General features: G+C 31.3%; 1 protein-coding gene across 2 annotated transcripts; it reads right to left on the bottom strand.

The window, feature by feature from the left end:
* Positions 1–1754: 1754 nt before the first annotated feature.
* Positions 1755–18766, bottom strand: LOC107457281 (uncharacterized). Of its 2 annotated transcripts, XM_043054019.2 has the most exons (6): positions 18716–18766; positions 17131–17240; positions 15957–16046; positions 10118–10225; positions 4975–5082; positions 1755–2729 (listed from the first exon to the last, which is right to left on the bottom strand). In XM_043054019.2, exons 2-6 carry the CDS (start codon positions 17135–17137, stop codon positions 2635–2637), a joined length of 408 nt encoding a protein of 135 aa, XP_042909953.1. In that variant the 5' UTR covers positions 17138–17240; positions 18716–18766; the 3' UTR covers positions 1755–2634. The 2 variants fall into 2 exon arrangements, with proteins under 2 accessions (XP_042909953.1, XP_071036810.1); XM_071180709.1 differs by lacking the exon at positions 18716–18766 and having other exon boundaries at positions 17131–17834.
* Positions 18767–18996: the final 230 nt, after the last annotated feature.

Below are 18996 nucleotides of genomic sequence, written 5' to 3'. Positions count from 1 at the left end.
ATTTACAATTAACTTTAATATTAAAAACTTTAAGTTCAATTTGGAAGGCTGGATTTTAAACTGATATTTTACTTTTAATTGTAGTTTTTACCAAATTTTAAGAGAAGTGTTTATTATACTTTTTATAGTTTCACTGTTTTTATAGAATTGTTTTTAGAAATCGTTAGGTTAAGTGTTTATTGTACTTTTTATAGTTTTACTGGAATTACAGAATTGCTTTTAGTAAAATGTAAGAAGTGTTGATTTTACTTTGTATAAATTTGCTGGTTGTTTTGCATTTGGAAATGGATTTAGCTTGTTATGTATACAGAATTTAGGTTTTAATAAATTTTTGTGAATGATAACTGTTTTGAATATATTTCAATTTTATTTTGAAACTGGGTGACACTGTTACAGAGTTAGCGTTATCGATCGCGGGGTAAATTTCAAATTTAATTAGAAAGGTAACAGAACAGTACACTGAATCAACCCAGTCAACCTCTCTAACACATAGTACGTTATATTAGTTTTCTAGCTTATTTTTAACTAAAGGAAAAACAGCGCCTACGATACTACTTTAGGTTTTATGTAACTATCATTGAAATTTATAAAATTTACTAAATTATAAATATCTTCAGTAGTTGAGACAATTAATTTTAAGCTGCTGACAAATATGGGGAGGCGATGTAAGCAATCGTGAAGAAGTTACAACTCAGCAGTTGAAAAATTTTTTCGAGTTCTATCGTTTGCTAACAGAATTTACTTCTACTAATATTTTCTTGCGTTTTGTGGCATAAAATGGCATTGGCTAAAAAATATTTTTTAAGTAATATTTAATTCAGTGTTCTCCTTCATAAATAAATGTTTTTTTTTTTTAAATTAATAATATGGAATAGCCTTTTAGAAAAAAGTGGTATTGGACCAAAAATAAAGAAAAATATGATAATTTTAAAAGTTCGAATGCTAGATTGAACAATATTAAATGTTTTATAATATTAGCTTTAATATTAGAAGATAGGATTTAGGAGTCTAAAGTTTTCTAGCAAGGCAGCATTTTATTGCATCTTTCTGATGTTAGATAATATCATTTTGCTATCTGGGATTTGCAATTAGTGTATAAACGTACATATGCCTACTTTCCCGAAATGAAAGAACAAAATTATTTATAAAGCATCATTTTAATAAGTAATAACAGACATACATGACTCATTCTAACACCTTTTTTACTGAACTGAAGAATCTTAAACATTCAGAACTAGAAAATTTCGTCAACTATTAACCGTGTTTCAGTGGGTACAATTAATTTTAATGTTATAAACATACGTTATCAAGCCCGCATTTTCATTCAGCTACATTAGGGCACAATTTATTATACAGATAGTTACTGACCATCTAAAATAGCTGAATTTAATTACGGAAATTCAAACGAATGCAAGAACGTATTGGTTTTCGCTGTACAGTGATTGTAAATGATAGATAGATGGACACTTGTGGCGTGAATTTGCGAATAATCACGTGACTCCCCGTTTCAGGTGAAAATGAAAGTAAACGTTTTTTGCTTAAAAATAACTTAACAAATTGCACTTCTAGGAAAATAATGAAATGTTTTCTGGGAGTTTTGAGGGATTTTCTGAATGCATTAAGATTTTAAAAATAATTTATTGTAATTGTCCATTACTTTTATCACCAATATGTCCCTTTCGTGAATCACTTAGATGAAGAGGCAAGAAGATACCTTGATCGGCACCCTCACAATAAAGCAATAAGAGACAAAATGGTTAATTATTTGCATTTATTAAGGAAATTCAATGTACTTGTGCAGGGGATGGACAAAAATATGGTAATACTTTTATGCTAACTCTATGTAAGCAATCTTTCTTACAGCAGCAAATGTTTTAGAAGATTTCGTATGGTTAGACAGCTGGCACAATTTAAAAGATAGTGTTTAAAGTTGTTAGAAATGGTGTCCATGGGTAACCATGTAAAATTTACATGGACTGAAATGAGCATGTAGGAATTATAGGCTCTTTTCCTATTTTAAATACCACTATACTTGAAAAAGTATATATAATTACCACATTTATATATGAATTTTTTTCCTATCCAGGATTTTTCATTTTTGTGTATTTTATTATCATGTTAATTTACTAACGTAATCTTCTCATTCCCCCTCTTTCCTTAATTCTATAATATTTCGATAAAAGAGCAGATAGCCCCTGGTCTAGGTACTGCGTACCCAGAACTTAAATTGGCAATTATCCTTTTAAATATTGCAATCCTATAGTATGATTTCAAAATAAGTTAATAACTTCCTCTCCTCAATTGGGTCGATCCGAATTTTGCATGGGTCAAAATATACCATTTCTAAAACCTCAAAGCATGATCTTTAAATCTGTGCCAAGAGCTTTGTCATGTAAAAGCTTCCAGAACATTTGTTGCTAAAAAACGAAAGTTATTTTCATAGAGTTAGTATAGAGCTTTCATAGAGTTAGAGTTGGTATATTTCCACAATTTTGTCTAACCCCTGAATATATAGTAAATGTAATACAATTGTAATGTCCTTATTGGAAGCGAAAACAAATGCTTCTATTCTAACATGTAGTAATATTTTGTGTTCTTTCATCAGACGTTAGGATTACCCAGTGTGTCATCCATCTATTGAGTGTGATGATGCTTCTCTCCAAATGAATAAACGGGCTTTGAATCTTCCACTTTCTTTAAAGCTTGATCGGAATCATACTGTCCAGGCGCTATAAGAACGATTATTAAATTTAAAAAGTTTTGAGATGTGAAAGTGTGCACAAGTAATGGTTCTTTAAAAAGTGAATGACATAAAGTGATACACAAGTGACATTAATATGTGTCAGGGTGAATATTAGTGAGTATCAGTGCAAAAATATAATTTGGGTATATTATCAGGGAGGCTAACGGGTCCGCCTTCTGATAAAGTTTTAATAAATTGATAGTGAATTAAATAGTAAAACTTTTACTATAAGGATGGTTATGCCCACTCTTTAAAAGATTTCTCACGTGATAACTGCACCTAGTTAGGATTGTTCTGGTAACTCAGTACCAGCCCTAGTTGGCTCTCACTGATTCACAAGATCTGAGATCACTCAAAAAGATAAGATGACTAGGAACATGACATGAAACATGATGATAGATGACTAGGTACTAGATACATGACTGGGCATATATTCTAGTATTTGGACGGTACAAACATTAATATAGAAAAAGAAAAAACAGCAATATATTTGCATGGCGGGGGATCCACCTTCCCCATGGCTGTTCGCAGCTTCTGGTGGATTGCTTGCCAGTTATATACAACATGGTAATAAAATACAATATGAATGGTAATAATTTTGAAAAAAAGCAGTGGTAGGCAAAATAATTTTTAATCGAATTAACTAAAGCAAAGAATTATACATTTGTATACTAGTTTTGCTACCTTAAGAAAAATTCTGATTATAAAGAGAAACATCCCAATTTACTTATGAAAGTTTTTAAAAAAAATTTTTTTAGTTGCTGATTTTTCCAAGTTACTGATTACTCCATTCCGAAACCTGTATTGGCTAATTCTGCGTATAAATTCTTCATCAAAAATTTGCCACTATACACTGTTACAAGTTTATAAATAAAACCATTACCTCGATTGAGAAACCTGTTCGTATATAAGAGCGCACCAAATTCGTGCTAAGCTCCTAGCTCGAACTCATATCAGCATCGCCAACTCTTGTTTAACGGAATTGATGAAAGAATATTAAATACTAGTGGACTGTGCGCCCTGCTCTCTCTCTAAAACTCGCCAACCCCCGAAAATTGCTAAGCAATCTTATAAGCTTTGCTTCGCAAATTAAGCTCGCTTCGCTCGCTACTAACTTAGGTATATTGCAAATGCACAAAACTCAAAGAATTCAAAACAATCATTCAAATCCATATAACAACTTTTTTTTTAAAAAAAAATTACATATTTTTATAAATACTAAGTCATTAAAATAAATTTGAATTCAAATAAATGACATGTAATTCGTTAAACCTATTAGAAATGTGCAATAGTATAAAATCTTAAGATAAAATTTTTAAAACTGATATCTCTTTAAAAAGGTTAAAATTTTGACTATAATTAAGTCTATTAAAAATTGAAATAAGTGAATTTCAATGGAAAAATCTGCATCTGACCGTGAATGCGGAAACAATATGGTCCATTCCCAGAAGGTGGCTTTATCTACGCTCCAAATGATGCAAAAGAAAGAGCAGCAGTATATTCATTTTTCAATGAATAACTAATAACAATAATAAAACAAATAAATTCGTGATATAAATCAAAAATCGTCAAATAAATTCGTTATATANTGGCGCGTCGATTTTTTTGTTATAGAGTGTACTTTATGCACTAGGTACAAAATTCTAATAAATACAGCAAAAAATCATTTTTTAATGAAAAATGCTAATTTAAGAATAAACAATTTTGGCCAAAAATGTCTGCTATTCAACATTTGGAGGTTTAGGTTTAAGTCCGAATGTGTAGCTTGTCTTCGGATTTTTCAAAGACTCTCTTTTGACATTAACCCTTTTACACTCAAGAAACTGAAAATTTTCAATTACTATTCCAATGCATCTAATAATTACCAATTTAATTGTTAAAATTTCTTAGCGTTATCATTATTTAATAACAACTTAGGTTCATGTCAGCACGCTCACCTCCTATATTCTAATATTAGAATTAATATTATATAAGCTTAAATAGTATCTGATCTAACATTCCAACTAGTTTTGAATATTTAAGATTTTTAAGTTCAGTGAAAAAGGTGTTAGACTGAGTTATGTACGTCTGGTATTGCTTATTAAAATTAAATGAAAAATGCTAATTTGAGAATAAACAATTTTGGTCAAAAATGACTTATTTAAGAATTTCGTTTAATGAAAATTGTTTGTGTAACATGGAATTGTGATAAAAAATATCATTTTTAATAGGAAATAAATCTTTAGTCATACCGGGGTTTGATTCAACATTTGGAAGTGAACGTTTATGTCCGAATGTGTAGCTTGGGTTCTTATCTTCCACATTCTGCAGACAGGAATTTGCATCGTAATAACCAGGAGCTGAAATATTTGAAAATATATTTTTCATAAGACTCACTCTCAATATTAACTTTGCATTCAAGAAACTGATGAATCTTAATTATTATTGTAATGCATCCAATAATTACCAATTTAATTGTTAAAATTTCTCAGTCTTAATATTAGTTGAAAACGACTTAGTTTCATGTCAACACAGTAGCCTGAATTTGTGCGAGTAGCAGTAGTTTAAAAAACACTTTCTTTCATTATTGTTAGTTGTTTAAAGTAAATTACGTTTCTGATATACGTGCTTAAATTTTTTTAAGCACTTATGTTAGTTTAATTGGATTATTGCAAGCAACACGCGTGGGTGAACTAATCAGGTTCAACATACATACTTGTAGGCATTCAATTAAATCCGATCCGAAAAGTTATTCAGTGTGAGAATATCAAACCTTATAGCTTAAATATTCACACGTCACTCACAACCACTTGATTAGTTACAAGTACCCAATTGGTTGGTTTAAGTACTTCGAGTGCAAAGGGATAAAAAGCGTGAAAGTTTTTCAATGGAAGTGCAATTGAAAGCTGGGGGAAAATATATTGATAATTGCTAACGAGAGCACTTTTGGGGACACACGCCATATTTTCCATGCCATCAACAAGATATTTTGAAGTAGTTTGTCTTCTAGTGAGAATTATGGAAATTTGTTAAATGTCTATCTGGAATAGATTGATGTAAAAATGGCACCTTTGGAAAAATAACCTATCACCATCCCTGAAGTTTCTCATATTCTCTTAATCTCACACAACTTTAATTAATTCCAATTAAATAAATTAACGTGCAAGATGTCTTAATTTTTAACTCCAGAAAAAAAATTATTACAGTAAAAATTTAACATTTCACCTACCGTACAAGACTGTATATCGTTATTTATTATTATTGTTGATATTTATCCCTTATGTGTTTTTCTTCTTGCAGTAGGATAGAATAATAAAAAATTGACGATTTGTAAACATGCATGGGAGCGTTACTTTTAAAATGTAACGAGTACAAGTAAAGGTACTTGAAGCAAAAGCAACATGTAAAAGATAAAAAGTTTTGAGTTGTAAAAGTAAAGAGGAAAAGGTTCAAATACAGAACGAAAAAAAGTAATGATTTTAAAGTACATTATCAAAGTAACCTTAAAATTCATCAAAAAAATGTGAGAAAAATATTTTTTTAAATTTAAAATTAATTAAAATAGTGAACGCTGAAAATATAAAGAAACCAAAAAAGTAATCAAAATTTAATGCGTGCATATAAAAAGAAGTTTTAAATTACATAGTCCAGTCACATTAATGTGACCACCACCTTCTTTCGACGTCATCGTGAAATAACCAATCACAGAAGGTAGGTGGTAGCACATTACAATGGAGTGTATATAAAGAATGTCCTAGGGCATCGGAAAGCATTTCAAACGTTTGCGTAATGCAGAAAAGTAGTGATTTATCCGACGTCCAAAAGGGCATGATTATTGGCTTTCGGGCGAGGGGATTTCGGGCCAAGCATTTCGGAAACGGCTAATTTTGTGAACTGTTCACGTGCTACCATGGTAAAAGTAAACCGTGCATGGCAAAATGGCACTATCCAAAATTAGCGGCGTGGCGCATGTGGTGCACCACGGGCTATAGATGACAGAGGCGAACGAAGGCTACGGAGATGCGTTCGGGCGAATAGACGTGCAACTGCTGAGCAACTGACCTCCATGATGAACCAAGGGGCTACCAAGAGTGTATCTTCAGCAACGTTCGTTTCAGCGAACGTTGCTGCGCATGGGTCTCCGCAGCAGACGCCTGTTTAATGCACCTATGCTGACTGCTGTTCATCGGAGATGAAGGCTGGAATTTGCACGCCAGTACCGCAACTGAACGTTCACAGAGTGGCGACCGGTGACTTTTTCCGATGAATCACGTTTTAGGCTCCATCGGACAGATGGACGTTGGCGTTTGAAAGCAAACACCCTGCAACATTGTCGGAAGGATCAAGGTTGGATGAGGGAGCATTATGGTTTGGGGAAGGTTTTCCTGACATTCACTGGGTGCACTCATCCTTGTGGAAAGCACGATGGATCAGCACTAGTACGCATCTGTCTTTGCGGACCATGCCCATCCCTACATGCGAATGATTTTTCCTCAGAATGAACAAGGCCATACACCTCGCAGTGTGTGTGCGTGGTTCGAAGAGCACCAGGATGAGTTTACCGTACTCCCCTGGCCAGCAAACTCACCGGATCGAAATCCAATCGAGAATCTGTGGGACCTCCTCGATCGGGTTGTTCGCGCCATGGATCCTCAACCGCGTAATCTAGTGCGGCTGGCCACGGCACTGGAGTCGGCATGGCTCAACATCCTAGGGAGCACCTATTGACACTCTTCCTGTACGTCTCGCAGCGGTCCGCTCTGCCAAAGGTGGTTATTCTGACTTTTGACAGGTGGTCATATTAATGTGACTGAACTGTGTATGTTAATTTTAAAACTTCCAAATCTATAGAAATTTCGTTTCTTACTTTCGGAATTTGTTGAAATAAATTAATTTGTTGAGCAAATTTTCTAAGAATATAATTTTTCCTTAAAGAAATAAGTAAATATAATAAATAATTGTATAAATCCATTAAATAAAAAATTATATTATGTTTTTATGAAAGTAAAAAAAGAAATGTTTTTAAATTTTAAATCATGATATTTTTTTAGTTAGTTAATTTTTTACTAATTAAAGACTAAGCACAAAAGTTCTTTTTCGAATTTATTAATATGGTGAACTAAATGATAATATGGTAAAATTCGAAAAAGGAGAAAAAATTAATTTTTATTTAAAATCAACGAAATAATAAAACTGAAGAAATTTTTTAATGATAACTATAATTTAAATATATGAAGCATAATTTTTATATTTTAAAATTTAAATGGAAAATAGTTTATTTTTTATTAAAAAAAATGTTTGTTTAAATAACATTAAATAAATTATTGAAATGATTTAGAAATACACACAACAAAAACACAGTTAACAAAAATATTGTTTGAGAAAACTAAATAAATGGATTTATTTTCATCAATAGATTCATTTTCATTGGTGATCGCGAGTATTTTTTCCAAAATGTAAATTATTATTTATCGCTTATTATTCTTAATAGACAAAATTTTATTTTCTTAATGATTTTAATGATCCACTTAGTGAAAAAATGTATATTTTTAACTGCAAAAAATATATAAATCAAATCTTTTTATATAACTTCACTCCCGGAATAGCTCGTGGCTATTCTTGAGTAAGCTATTATAAAAAATATACTTTTGTTGTCTAATTACATGTCTACGTAACTATAATATTTTTTTTTATATATAATTCTATGATTAAACGATAGGACGAATTATCTGACTTGTTTAGCTTTATAAGATTTTACATTATTTTTGAAGGCATAGTGGTATAATTTTTAACGAAATAAAATGGAACTACATGGCCAGTTGTGGATGATTAATTAAATCCTAGACCGCTATGTTCTTTTCTTCACTTGCAATAGAGTATAGGCTTTATAGAAGAACTGAATATTGCGAGTGACCAGCGTCCACCAGGAATGATCTTAAGTATGGTGCCACAGTATTATTCTCATTTATACACTCTATAACAAAAAAATCGACGCACCAAGAAGGAGTTATCCGATTGAAACGAAAATTGGTGGATAGGAGGACAATGTACACAATAGTAAATGATTAAAATTTCAGAACAATTAAATAATTTATTGCAGAGTTACAGTAACAAGTTCAATAAGGTGTTGACCCGCCTCTAGCCTGGATACAAGCTGCCACACGGCGTGGCATAGACCGATAAAGCTCCCGGATGGTCTCTTGCGGTATTTCCTGCCAAATTCGATCCAATTGTCGAACGAGGTCATCAACATTCCGTGCCAGATGCAATCGCCTTCCCATCATATCCCAGACATGCTCGATGGGAGAGAGATCTGGTGATCTGGCAGGCCAAGGAAGAGTTTGACAAGCTTGCAGACAGTTCATAGCAACACGTGCCGCATGTGGTCTGGCATTGTCCTGCTGAAAAACCAGCCCAGGGTGCTGCAATACGAACGGTAGCAAAACAGGTCTTAGGATGTCGTCGACGTACCGCTGTGCAGTAAGTGTACCTCTAATGACAACCTCAGGGGTCCGGCTGTCAAAGGAAATGGCACCCCAGACCATAATACCTTGCTGAGGGCCGGTGTGGCGTGCAATAGTGAAGGCGAGATCCCCACTCTTCCCTGTGTGTCTCCAAACACGTCTTCGATGATCGTCAGGACACAGTTGGAAGCGGGATTCGTCGCTACAGACTATACGTTCCCAGTCGGCATCATTCCAGCCTGATCGAGGCACGCACCACTGTAATCTAGCACCAAGAAGCAATGCTTCTTGGCGCGTCGATTTTTTTGTTATAGAGTGTACTTTATGCACTAGGTACAAAATTCTAATAAATACAGCAAAAAATCATTTTTTAATGAAAAATGCTAATTTAAGAATAAACAATTTTGGCCAAAAATGTCTGCTATTCAACATTTGGAGGTTTAGGTTTAAGTCCGAATGTGTAGCTTGTCTTCGGATTTTTCAAAGACTCTCTTTTGACATTAACCCTTTTACACTCAAGAAACTGAAAATTTTCAATTACTATTCCAATGCATCTAATAATTACCAATTTAATTGTTAAAATTTCTTAGCGTTATCATTATTTAATAACAACTTAGGTTCATGTCAGCACGCTCACCTCCTATATTCTAATATTAGAATTAATATTATATAAGCTTAAATAGTATCTGATCTAACATTCCAACTAGTTTTGAATATTTAAGATTTTTAAGTTCAGTGAAAAAGGTGTTAGACTGAGTTATGTACGTCTGGTATTGCTTATTAAAATTAAATGAAAAATGCTAATTTGAGAATAAACAATTTTGGTCAAAAATGACTTATTTAAGAATTTCGTTTAATGAAAATTGTTTGTGTAACATGGAATTGTGATAAAAAATATCATTTTTAATAGGAAATAAATCTTTAGTCATACCGGGGTTTGATTCAACATTTGGAAGTGAACGTTTATGTCCGAATGTGTAGCTTGGGTTCTTATCTTCCACATTCTGCAGACAGGAATTTGCATCGTAATAACCAGGAGCTGAAATATTTGAAAATATATTTTTCATAAACCTCACTCTCAATATTAACTTTGAATTCAAGAGTTTGATGAATCTCAATTACTATTGTAATGCATCCAATAATTACCAATTTAATTGTTAAAATTTCTCAGTCTTAATATTAGTTGAAAACGACTTAGTTTTATGTCAACACAGTACCCTGAATTTGTGCGAGTAGCAATAATTTAAAAAAGCACTATGTTTCATTATTGTTAGTTGTTGAAAGTAAACGTTTGTGATATACGTCTTAAACTTTTTTCGCACTTATGTTAGTTTAATCGGATTTTTGCAAAGAAGATCACGCGTGGGTCAACTAATTACAAGATACTTGCAGGTATGCAATTAAATCTGATCCAAAAATTGATTCAGTGTGATAATATCAAGCCTTATACCTTAAACGTTCACACGCCACGCACAACCACTTGCTTAGTTACAAGTACCCAATTGGTTGTTTTAAGTACTTCGAGTGCAAAGGGATTAAATGCATGAAAGTTTTTCAATGGAAGTGCAATTAAAGGCTGGGAAAATATAAGGATAAGTCACATTTTCAAATTGCTCACGAGAGCACTTTTGGCGAAAAACGGCATGTTTTCATGTAATCAATAAGATATTTTGAAGTAGTTTGTCTTCTAGTGAGAATTATTGAAACTTGTTCAGTTTCATTAAGTTTGGTGCAACAGTATTATTCTCATTTATACTTTTATGCGCCAAGTACAAAATTCTAATAAATACAGCAAAAAATAATTTTTTAATGACGTATGCTAATTTGAGAATAAACAATTTCGGTCAAAAATGCTTGCCATTTAAGAATTTCGTTTAATGAAAAGTGCTTGTGAAACATGCAGTTGCGATTAAAAAAAACCAGTTTTTAATAGGAAATAAATCTTTAGCTATACCGGGGGTTGCTTCAACTTTTGGAGGTGTGGGGCTTGTGTTGTTATCGATCATGTCAACCTTCATCTATGAAAAGGTACCCCGACATAGAGTCGCGAGTTAACATGTCTTATATACTAGTGAATTGTAGTTGTAATTGTGTAGTGGTCGATAAGCTACAGTACTTCCCCACCAGAATTATAGTTGTGATAGAATTCGATACCACTAGTTGCTGCATTTGTGACAGGCCGGGAGAGCTGGATTAAGGTCACCGGGTTCAGAACATGAGAGATGTATTAAGATCATAGTCGTAGTCGCTCCTGTGTTGCCTTTAGCAGTCGAGTGTATTCAAGCCGACGTTGTGCGTGATCGAGACGAAACTGAGTAGCAAAAGTGCGAGGAGGTGGATAATGTCGCAGTCACAAGTAGCAACTCAACTGTTTAATGTGGACAATCCATCGAAGTAGGCGTGTTCAGATCGAAGTGGGCGTTTCTGTCAAGGTGGGCGAGTTCAGATTTTAGATGGTCAATAATTATTTGTATAATAAATTGTGCCCTAATGTAGCTGAATGAAAATGTGGGTTTGATATAACTTATTTTTATAACATTAAACTTTAATGATACCCACCGAAAAATTGTTAATAGTTGACGAAATTTTCTAGTTCTGAATGCTTAAGAATCTTCAGTTCAGTAAAAAAGGTGTTACAATGAGTTATGTATGTCTGGGGTATTACTTATTAAAATGATGCGTAATAAATAATTTCGTTATTTCATTTCGGGAAAATAAGCATTTGTATGTTTATACACTTATTAAAAATCCGAGGTAGCAAAATAATATTATCTAACATTAAAAACCCGCAATACTGTCGTGCTAGAAAACCATAGACTCCTGAATCCTATCTTCTAATATTATACAACATTAAATATTACTCAATCTAGCATTCGAACTTTTAAAATTATCATATATCATTTATCACTTTTGGTCCAGAACCATTTTTTTTGTGAAAGGGCATCGCATATTATTAATAAATAAACATTTATCTATGACAGAAAACAATAAATTAAATATTACTTAAAATATCGTTATTAGCCAATGCAATTGTATGCCACAAAACGCAAGAAAATATTAGTAAATGTAAACTGTGTTCCCGATCGATATAAAACTGAAAAAACTCTTTCAACTGTTGAGTTGTAACTTCTTCACAATTGTTTACATCTTGACCATCAAGGATTACATCGCCATATTGGTCGTGGTCGGTAGCTTGACTGAATTTTTCACCTTCAAAGGTATTTCTAACTTAGTTAGTAATTTTTTTAGCAAAATTCAATGATACATATAACCTAAAGTAGTAAAATAGTAGTGTTTTTCCTTTGGTTAAAAACCAGCGAGAAAAGCAAAGCACATTAATGCAGTGGCGAATCCAGCGGGAGGGGGGGGGGTCATAGGGGTTATGACCCCCCAAGAATTGAAAATAATAATTTTTTTAATAGCTTACAAAAGAAATAAAGTATTTTAGAAATTATTTAAGGGGTCATATACACCTAGGTAGGTCAATCTTTTCAAGATTATTAATGCCTGTGACATCGATTTGTACCCATCAATCAATATGATGTTGAGAATTTCAATAACTCTGCCAGTTAGTACAGTAACAGCAGAACGTTCCTTTTCAACTCTTCGACGTATCAAAACTTGGCTTAGAGCAACTCAAAATCAAGAACAATTAAATGGACTCGCATTATTAAACATTCATTGAGAAATTGATTTGGATGTTGAAAAAATCATTGACAGATTTACCAAAGTTGCTAAAAAACGCATTACATTTATTATTAAAAGATTTTGAATACTTGAATTATTTATGTATTGTTCTATTGTTCATTATGAAAAAAATAAATGAGAAGACTAGCATGAAAACCCCCAGTTTTTTTTTAAAAAAAAAAGAATATTAAAAAAAAAATTGTTTTATTAAAAAGATAAAAATAAAAAAAAAAATTTTTTTTTTGGGGGGGGGGGGTGCATTTCTAGGAAAAATTTCTGGATCCGCCCTTGCATCAATGCATGATGTGTCAGAGAGGATTGTGATATAGAAACATTCAGTGTGTTTAATAATCTTGACCGCTTAATCAAAACATTGAAGATCATGTATTTAATGATCATGTATCTAATTAAGTCAGTAAATATTATGATTGTGCTCATTCTTGACAATCAGTAGTTCACTCGTAGTAGTCGACTATTCTGTTAAAACGTATTGTCTAATAACTATAAATAATAAGTATTGTTGTTAGCTTTAAATAGGCTTGTAACAAAATGTTTACTTGGTTATTCGAATCTTACAGAATTTCTCTACAACAATGATGAAGATAAAAAATAATTTTCAGTTAACAAGTTTGCCATCTTAAAATAATTATTAATTTATCGGCTACTCTTCAGTTAAAACCATTACATTTTAGAATGCTTGAAATTTTATTCATAAGACTAACTCTATTGTAACTTTATTAAAATTTCCTGGAATTTTCTTTTAATGCTGATTTTAAAGTCTATCTCAAACTTGTGAGTATTTTTATTATCAGCATTATATTTATTACTTTAATTTTAGAAATTTTCACTTGATTATTTGCTTGATATTTGAGACAAAAAGTTAATTCCTTTTTATTTTTATCATAATTAAAATATTATATTTTTAAAATAATCATAATCGTAAAAATTTCTTTGACTTTAAACTGGATAACATATACATTATGATAAAAATTCCCAATTAATATAGAAAAGAATATTGCTTAAACTTTCATCTGAAAGGTCTTGTATATTCTTTGTGAAAACATGTTGTATGCAATAGCATCTCTTTTTTCTGTTTAAGACGTTAACATATAATGTTATATTTGTTTTTACTATGTTCGTTACGCCTAATCTCTTATCCACGAAATACAAACAATGGAATTGATTGATTTTGAACAAATATATAGAGTTAAATAAATTGCAGGGTTTTCAAAAAAGTAACTGATGGTAGTCAAAAAAGGTAGATGAGCATAAGATATACTGTTGTTGTTGCTCCCTCCAATTGTCTGACGAAGTCAGAGAAGATCCAATAGGTTGTTGACTCTCAAAAAGTCGATGACAAGAAGTGGAGTAGCGTATAAGTCCTTGGAAAGCCCAAGCAGTCAAGGATATATTCAGCTGAGGCCTGCTGGGCTTCACATTTGGAGCAGACTGCATAGGTCTTTCTACCTTCAAAGTATGAGAGACTGTTCGTGTGTCCACTTGCCAGTCTGGAAATAGCTGTTTGATATGCTCTATCACCTATATGAACAAGTGAAGAGCCCGGTTCCTTGGCCGCATACCAATGATTCCTCCACTTTTTTGATATATGGCTTTTGATTTTGGAACATAAGATATACTTTGGATTGGAGTAAGAGGGAGGAGAATGGATGGTAGCAAAATTCGCTAATATAATTTTATTTAGCATTTCTGTATTGCTAAATAAATGATGCATGGAATGACATTATAAAACTATTGTTCTATGGTTCACTGTTTCACAGCAATGCAGAAAATTCAGTAAAATTATATCGCCGAATTATTCTACCACCATCCAGATCTTCCTCTTGCTTACTTCAAAAATAAAAAGCAGCGCAAGATAATGTCAGAAAATACAAAATCTTATTTTATATGACATCAAAACTAATTCAAAATTATATTACGGTAAACACTAGATAATATTAGTTTGCATAGAATCTAATATGTATTATATAATGCAGAGCAAACAGCAACCTTTTGTATCTTTCTAATATCAGAAGTTGTGCAAGATAACGTTAGATTTTACTGGTTTTCTGATGTTACCTAATATTAGGTGCTACTTGGGTAGAGAGTACTCTCTAACTACAGCGACATAATATTGCTCTTTGTTGTTTAAAGAATAGTGCTTGCTAAACGTTTAAATGCAATCAGTTTTACATTTCTAGTGACTTTAAATATTTGTTGACTTAGTGTTGACGGACTGGCACCGGAAAGGCTTAACAATAGTAAGAGTTTGTTTTACTCATCACAAAACCAGCTATGAATGTAAAATGGTTTTGCCACCAATTTTTTCTATTTTCCGTCTTACTTTCAGTCCAGCAGCAAAATGAGCACAACAGCGAAGCTTAAATTTATCCCTTTATTAAAAACACTACCGCAAATTGGTATCGAAATAAAATTTAATCCAGACTGGTATGGAAATTAAACCTCACAAAGATAAGGAGTTTTTGAGGTTGACAGGTGTAAAAAAATATAAGTAGAAAGCGAGATTATATTTTGCATTAAAAATAGCCTCATCAGTTTAAATCTTATAAAATCAACCTCATATATGTTGTGGCAGTTCATTTACGTCGCACTAGAGCTGCACAACGAGCTATTGGCGTCGGTCTGGGAAACATCCTTGAGGGGATGGCACCCACGTTTAACCTCTCTAAGCTGGTTGATCTAAGTCAGACTTCTATCAATCTCAAAACAAACTAAAGTGTGAATAAAACAACTTCATAGACCTAGTGAGGTTGATTTTTTTAAAGGTTGGTTTTGAAGTCAACTTCCAATAAACCTCAAAGCAATCTTAAATACACCACAAGAACACCTTAAATTTTTGTAACGGAAAAAACACGAATTTAAAGGTTTTAAAGCAAGAGTTTCTCGCTGAAAAGGACAAACAATTAGGAGACGTTATATATTATTACCCATCATTGCTCAATATAAAATAAAATTTATTGAAAAAAAAAAAAAAAAAACCAAGAGTCAAGCTGTGTGCAATAAAGTGAATTTACGAAACAAACTAATGAATGCAATAAGATTTAAATCAGAAAAAATATATATACCAGGATTGTTGTCAGGCTCTGTATCTTTGGGCCTCTGTCCAAAATTACATTTAGGTGTTGAATCCTGAACAGTTTTCATGTCATATCGGCCTGGCGCCGAAAAAGAAAGAATAAAGATATTTTTATTTTTACTATTAAGTATTATACATTAATTCATCAAACTACGAGAAGAATTCGCAATAAACTTCACTCTAAAGTAAGGTGTTACAGATGCGTTTTCTATTAAATGTTACACAGATAGTTTGAACTTTGTACTTTTACTTTGAAAAAATTCACTCATCTTCATAGTGTCCAAATCCCTATAATTCTAACTTTTTAGGTATTTTTGACTAAACTATGAGCAGCACGGTTTGCACTTTTCCTATCCATGATGTTTTGAAGATTTAAGATTTCTATTCCAAACTATATATTATAAGGAAAATGTCACTGTGCACCTAAAAATATTTATACAGTAGACGAAGAAGTCAAGGAGTTTGCCACAATTCAATATTTTATCTTTTGACATATAAACAAGCTTGTTGAATTCGCGGAGACATTTTCAGTAGATTGTGTCAAAGCACTATAGTTCACTAACTTCCTCTACGAAAAACCTGTTGATAACAAAAAAAAGAAGGAAAAAAAGAAAAAAAAAGAAAAGGAGAAGAAGAAAAAAAAAAAAGTTCCATCCTTCTCATTAAAATTAATAAGCCTATTTAAAAAAATCGGTACAGTTGTTTCATTTGCTTCATAATATTAACTACACTTCAATTTCTTTCTTGTGTAGAATTCACTTCAATTTTTTGTTTNCATCCTTCTCATTAAAATTAATAAGCCTATTTAAAAAAATCGGTACAGTTGTTTCATTTGCTTCATAATATTAACTACACTTCAATTTCTTTCAGAATTCAGAATTCATTGTGTAGAATTCACTTCAATTTTTTGTTTGGTGCAGTTTAATGGAAATTGATTTCATATTTAATGGAAATATAAGTTAATAGGTAATAAACCATATTTAAAACTTAAAATAAAGTTGGAAGCTCTTTTCACTGGTAGCTCACAGAGGGATTTATAAACAGTTTTCTGACCACTGCTCCAGTAGTTAGACATTAACAACTAACTGAAGTAAAAAATATATATATTACTAATCTGTAGAAATAAAAATAATATTGCTAATTCACTGGACGCAACAACTCACCAGACATATTGTCCGGTTTAGGATGTTTTAAGGTTTGTGAAAAAACGAATATTTCGGAATGGGTTCTAATGTAGTCGTCAAGCTTTGTTCAGGATCATAAGCAGCAGGAGCTATAAATAAACAAAAAGTGAGCAAGATTGCTATAAAAACTCTTATGAAATTTCCATAATAAGTTTCATAATAACTATACATTAAAATAAATATGAATAACTATACATTTAGTACACACATAGCATTAAACCAATTCTATAACTAAACTGCTCAAGTCTAGAATGTTGCTAAAAATTAATGAAAGGTTATGTTTTCTCAATGATTACAATATCACTATTCGAGGAAAATTATACCTATAGTGAAAATGAACATGGATGTACGAAATAATCACCAAAAAATGAATAAAACTGATATTGTAAATCGTAGTTATAAGATATGATGCTCAAAAGATATAATAAAAATGAACGAAATGTATAAAAAAAAGATATGTCACAAAAAAATTCACTAAAAATAGCAGTTTTAAAAAGCATACCTATTCTTAAATCCAAAATAAATACAAATTGCATATTAGTGCTTCAATTTTTTGCAAAATCAATGCACTAATATGTAATCACTAATAAACGCATTATACTTTAAAACTTAGCAAACATATAAGCACTTTAAAACTCATTAGCTCTCAGATACAAAGCTTTTTTTTTTTTTTTAAATAAAAAAAAAAGTCAAAATTGGCAGTTTAATTATTTTTTTAAAAAAGGAAACAAATTACCGGTTAGCAACAATATAGTTATAATAATAAAAAAATTAATATTTGGTCCAAAAATCAGGCGATTATTTAATAATGATTTATTAGGTCAAATAGAATAAAATTAACGTTAAAATAATAAATTCACTAAAAATAGCTTTTTAAAAAAACTTAATACTCAAAATATTACTAGTTTCTAGTCAAACAAATTGCTAGTCAAAAATAAAATTTGACACGCTAAACCAGGATATTAAGTAGTGGAAAATCGATATATATCTATATATATATATATATTTTTATCTTTTTTTTTTTTTTTTTTTTTTTTTTTTTTNATCATGATATTATATTAACGATATTTCAATATATGTATAGATTAAAATATCTTTATTTTAATATCATGACGCTGAAAAAATGTTTTCAAGGTTACATAGATATTATCAATATTATATGACTGCTATACCATACTACTATCTACTATCTATACCATACATATATATATATATATAGAAACATAATATAATTAGAAAAATAGTAAAAAATTTTGATGAAAAAACGTAAAAGTTTTCATCAGTATGCTTTCTTTTACAACAGCGAAAGATGCATTTTAAAATAAAGAATAATGATCCTAAGATAAAAATCACTCCTTATAATAATCACTCCTTATAGGACGCATTAATGCGTCTATTGATTTTAAGATGAAAAAAGAAAAGCAGAAAACAAATTCATTGATATGAACTAAAATAAAATAAACTTGTGTTCAAATTAGATATACTAATCTAACAGTTAACAAAAAATAAAACGAATGTTCGTTTAGATCTATCGTATATTCGGTAAAGATATAAAGCATAATACATATCTGTAACCACTTTCAGCTCTGGTGCGACGTTAATAAAGTACCTTTCTACCTACATTTCAGTGCTGCCATCTATGAAAAAAATACTTTAATAATAATAATTGGAAAATTTAAGCAACAAAACTCATAATAGGTAAGGAAGTTAATCAAATCAATAAAAATAGTATTTCAAATGTAAAATCATTAAAAAAAACATTCAAATTTATGAAATTTGTAGAGCTTAACAATGATGGATCAGATAACAATATATTGTTATCTGAACCATCATTCTCTTTTTATT

This window comes from Parasteatoda tepidariorum, chromosome 5, assembly GCF_043381705.1.
Source record: "Parasteatoda tepidariorum isolate YZ-2023 chromosome 5, CAS_Ptep_4.0, whole genome shotgun sequence".
In the NCBI taxonomy this organism is placed as follows: Eukaryota; Metazoa; Arthropoda; class Arachnida; order Araneae; family Theridiidae; genus Parasteatoda; species Parasteatoda tepidariorum.
The sequence above is the reverse complement of the archived record's forward strand: the minus strand, read 5'-3'. Positions and strand labels throughout refer to the sequence as shown.

What these genes read in the sequence shown, in the direction of transcription:
- LOC107457281 (XM_043054019.2), bottom strand. An exon ending in AAATGTTGAATCAAACCCCG is followed by an intron (nt 5,083 to 10,117) that starts GTATGACTAAAG and finishes CAAATATTTCAG; the next exon opens with CTCCTGGTTATTACGATGCA. An exon ending in AAATGTTGAATCAAACCCCG is followed by an intron (nt 2,730 to 4,974) that starts GTATGACTAAAG and finishes TCGTTCTTATAG; the next exon opens with CGCCTGGACAGTATGATTCC.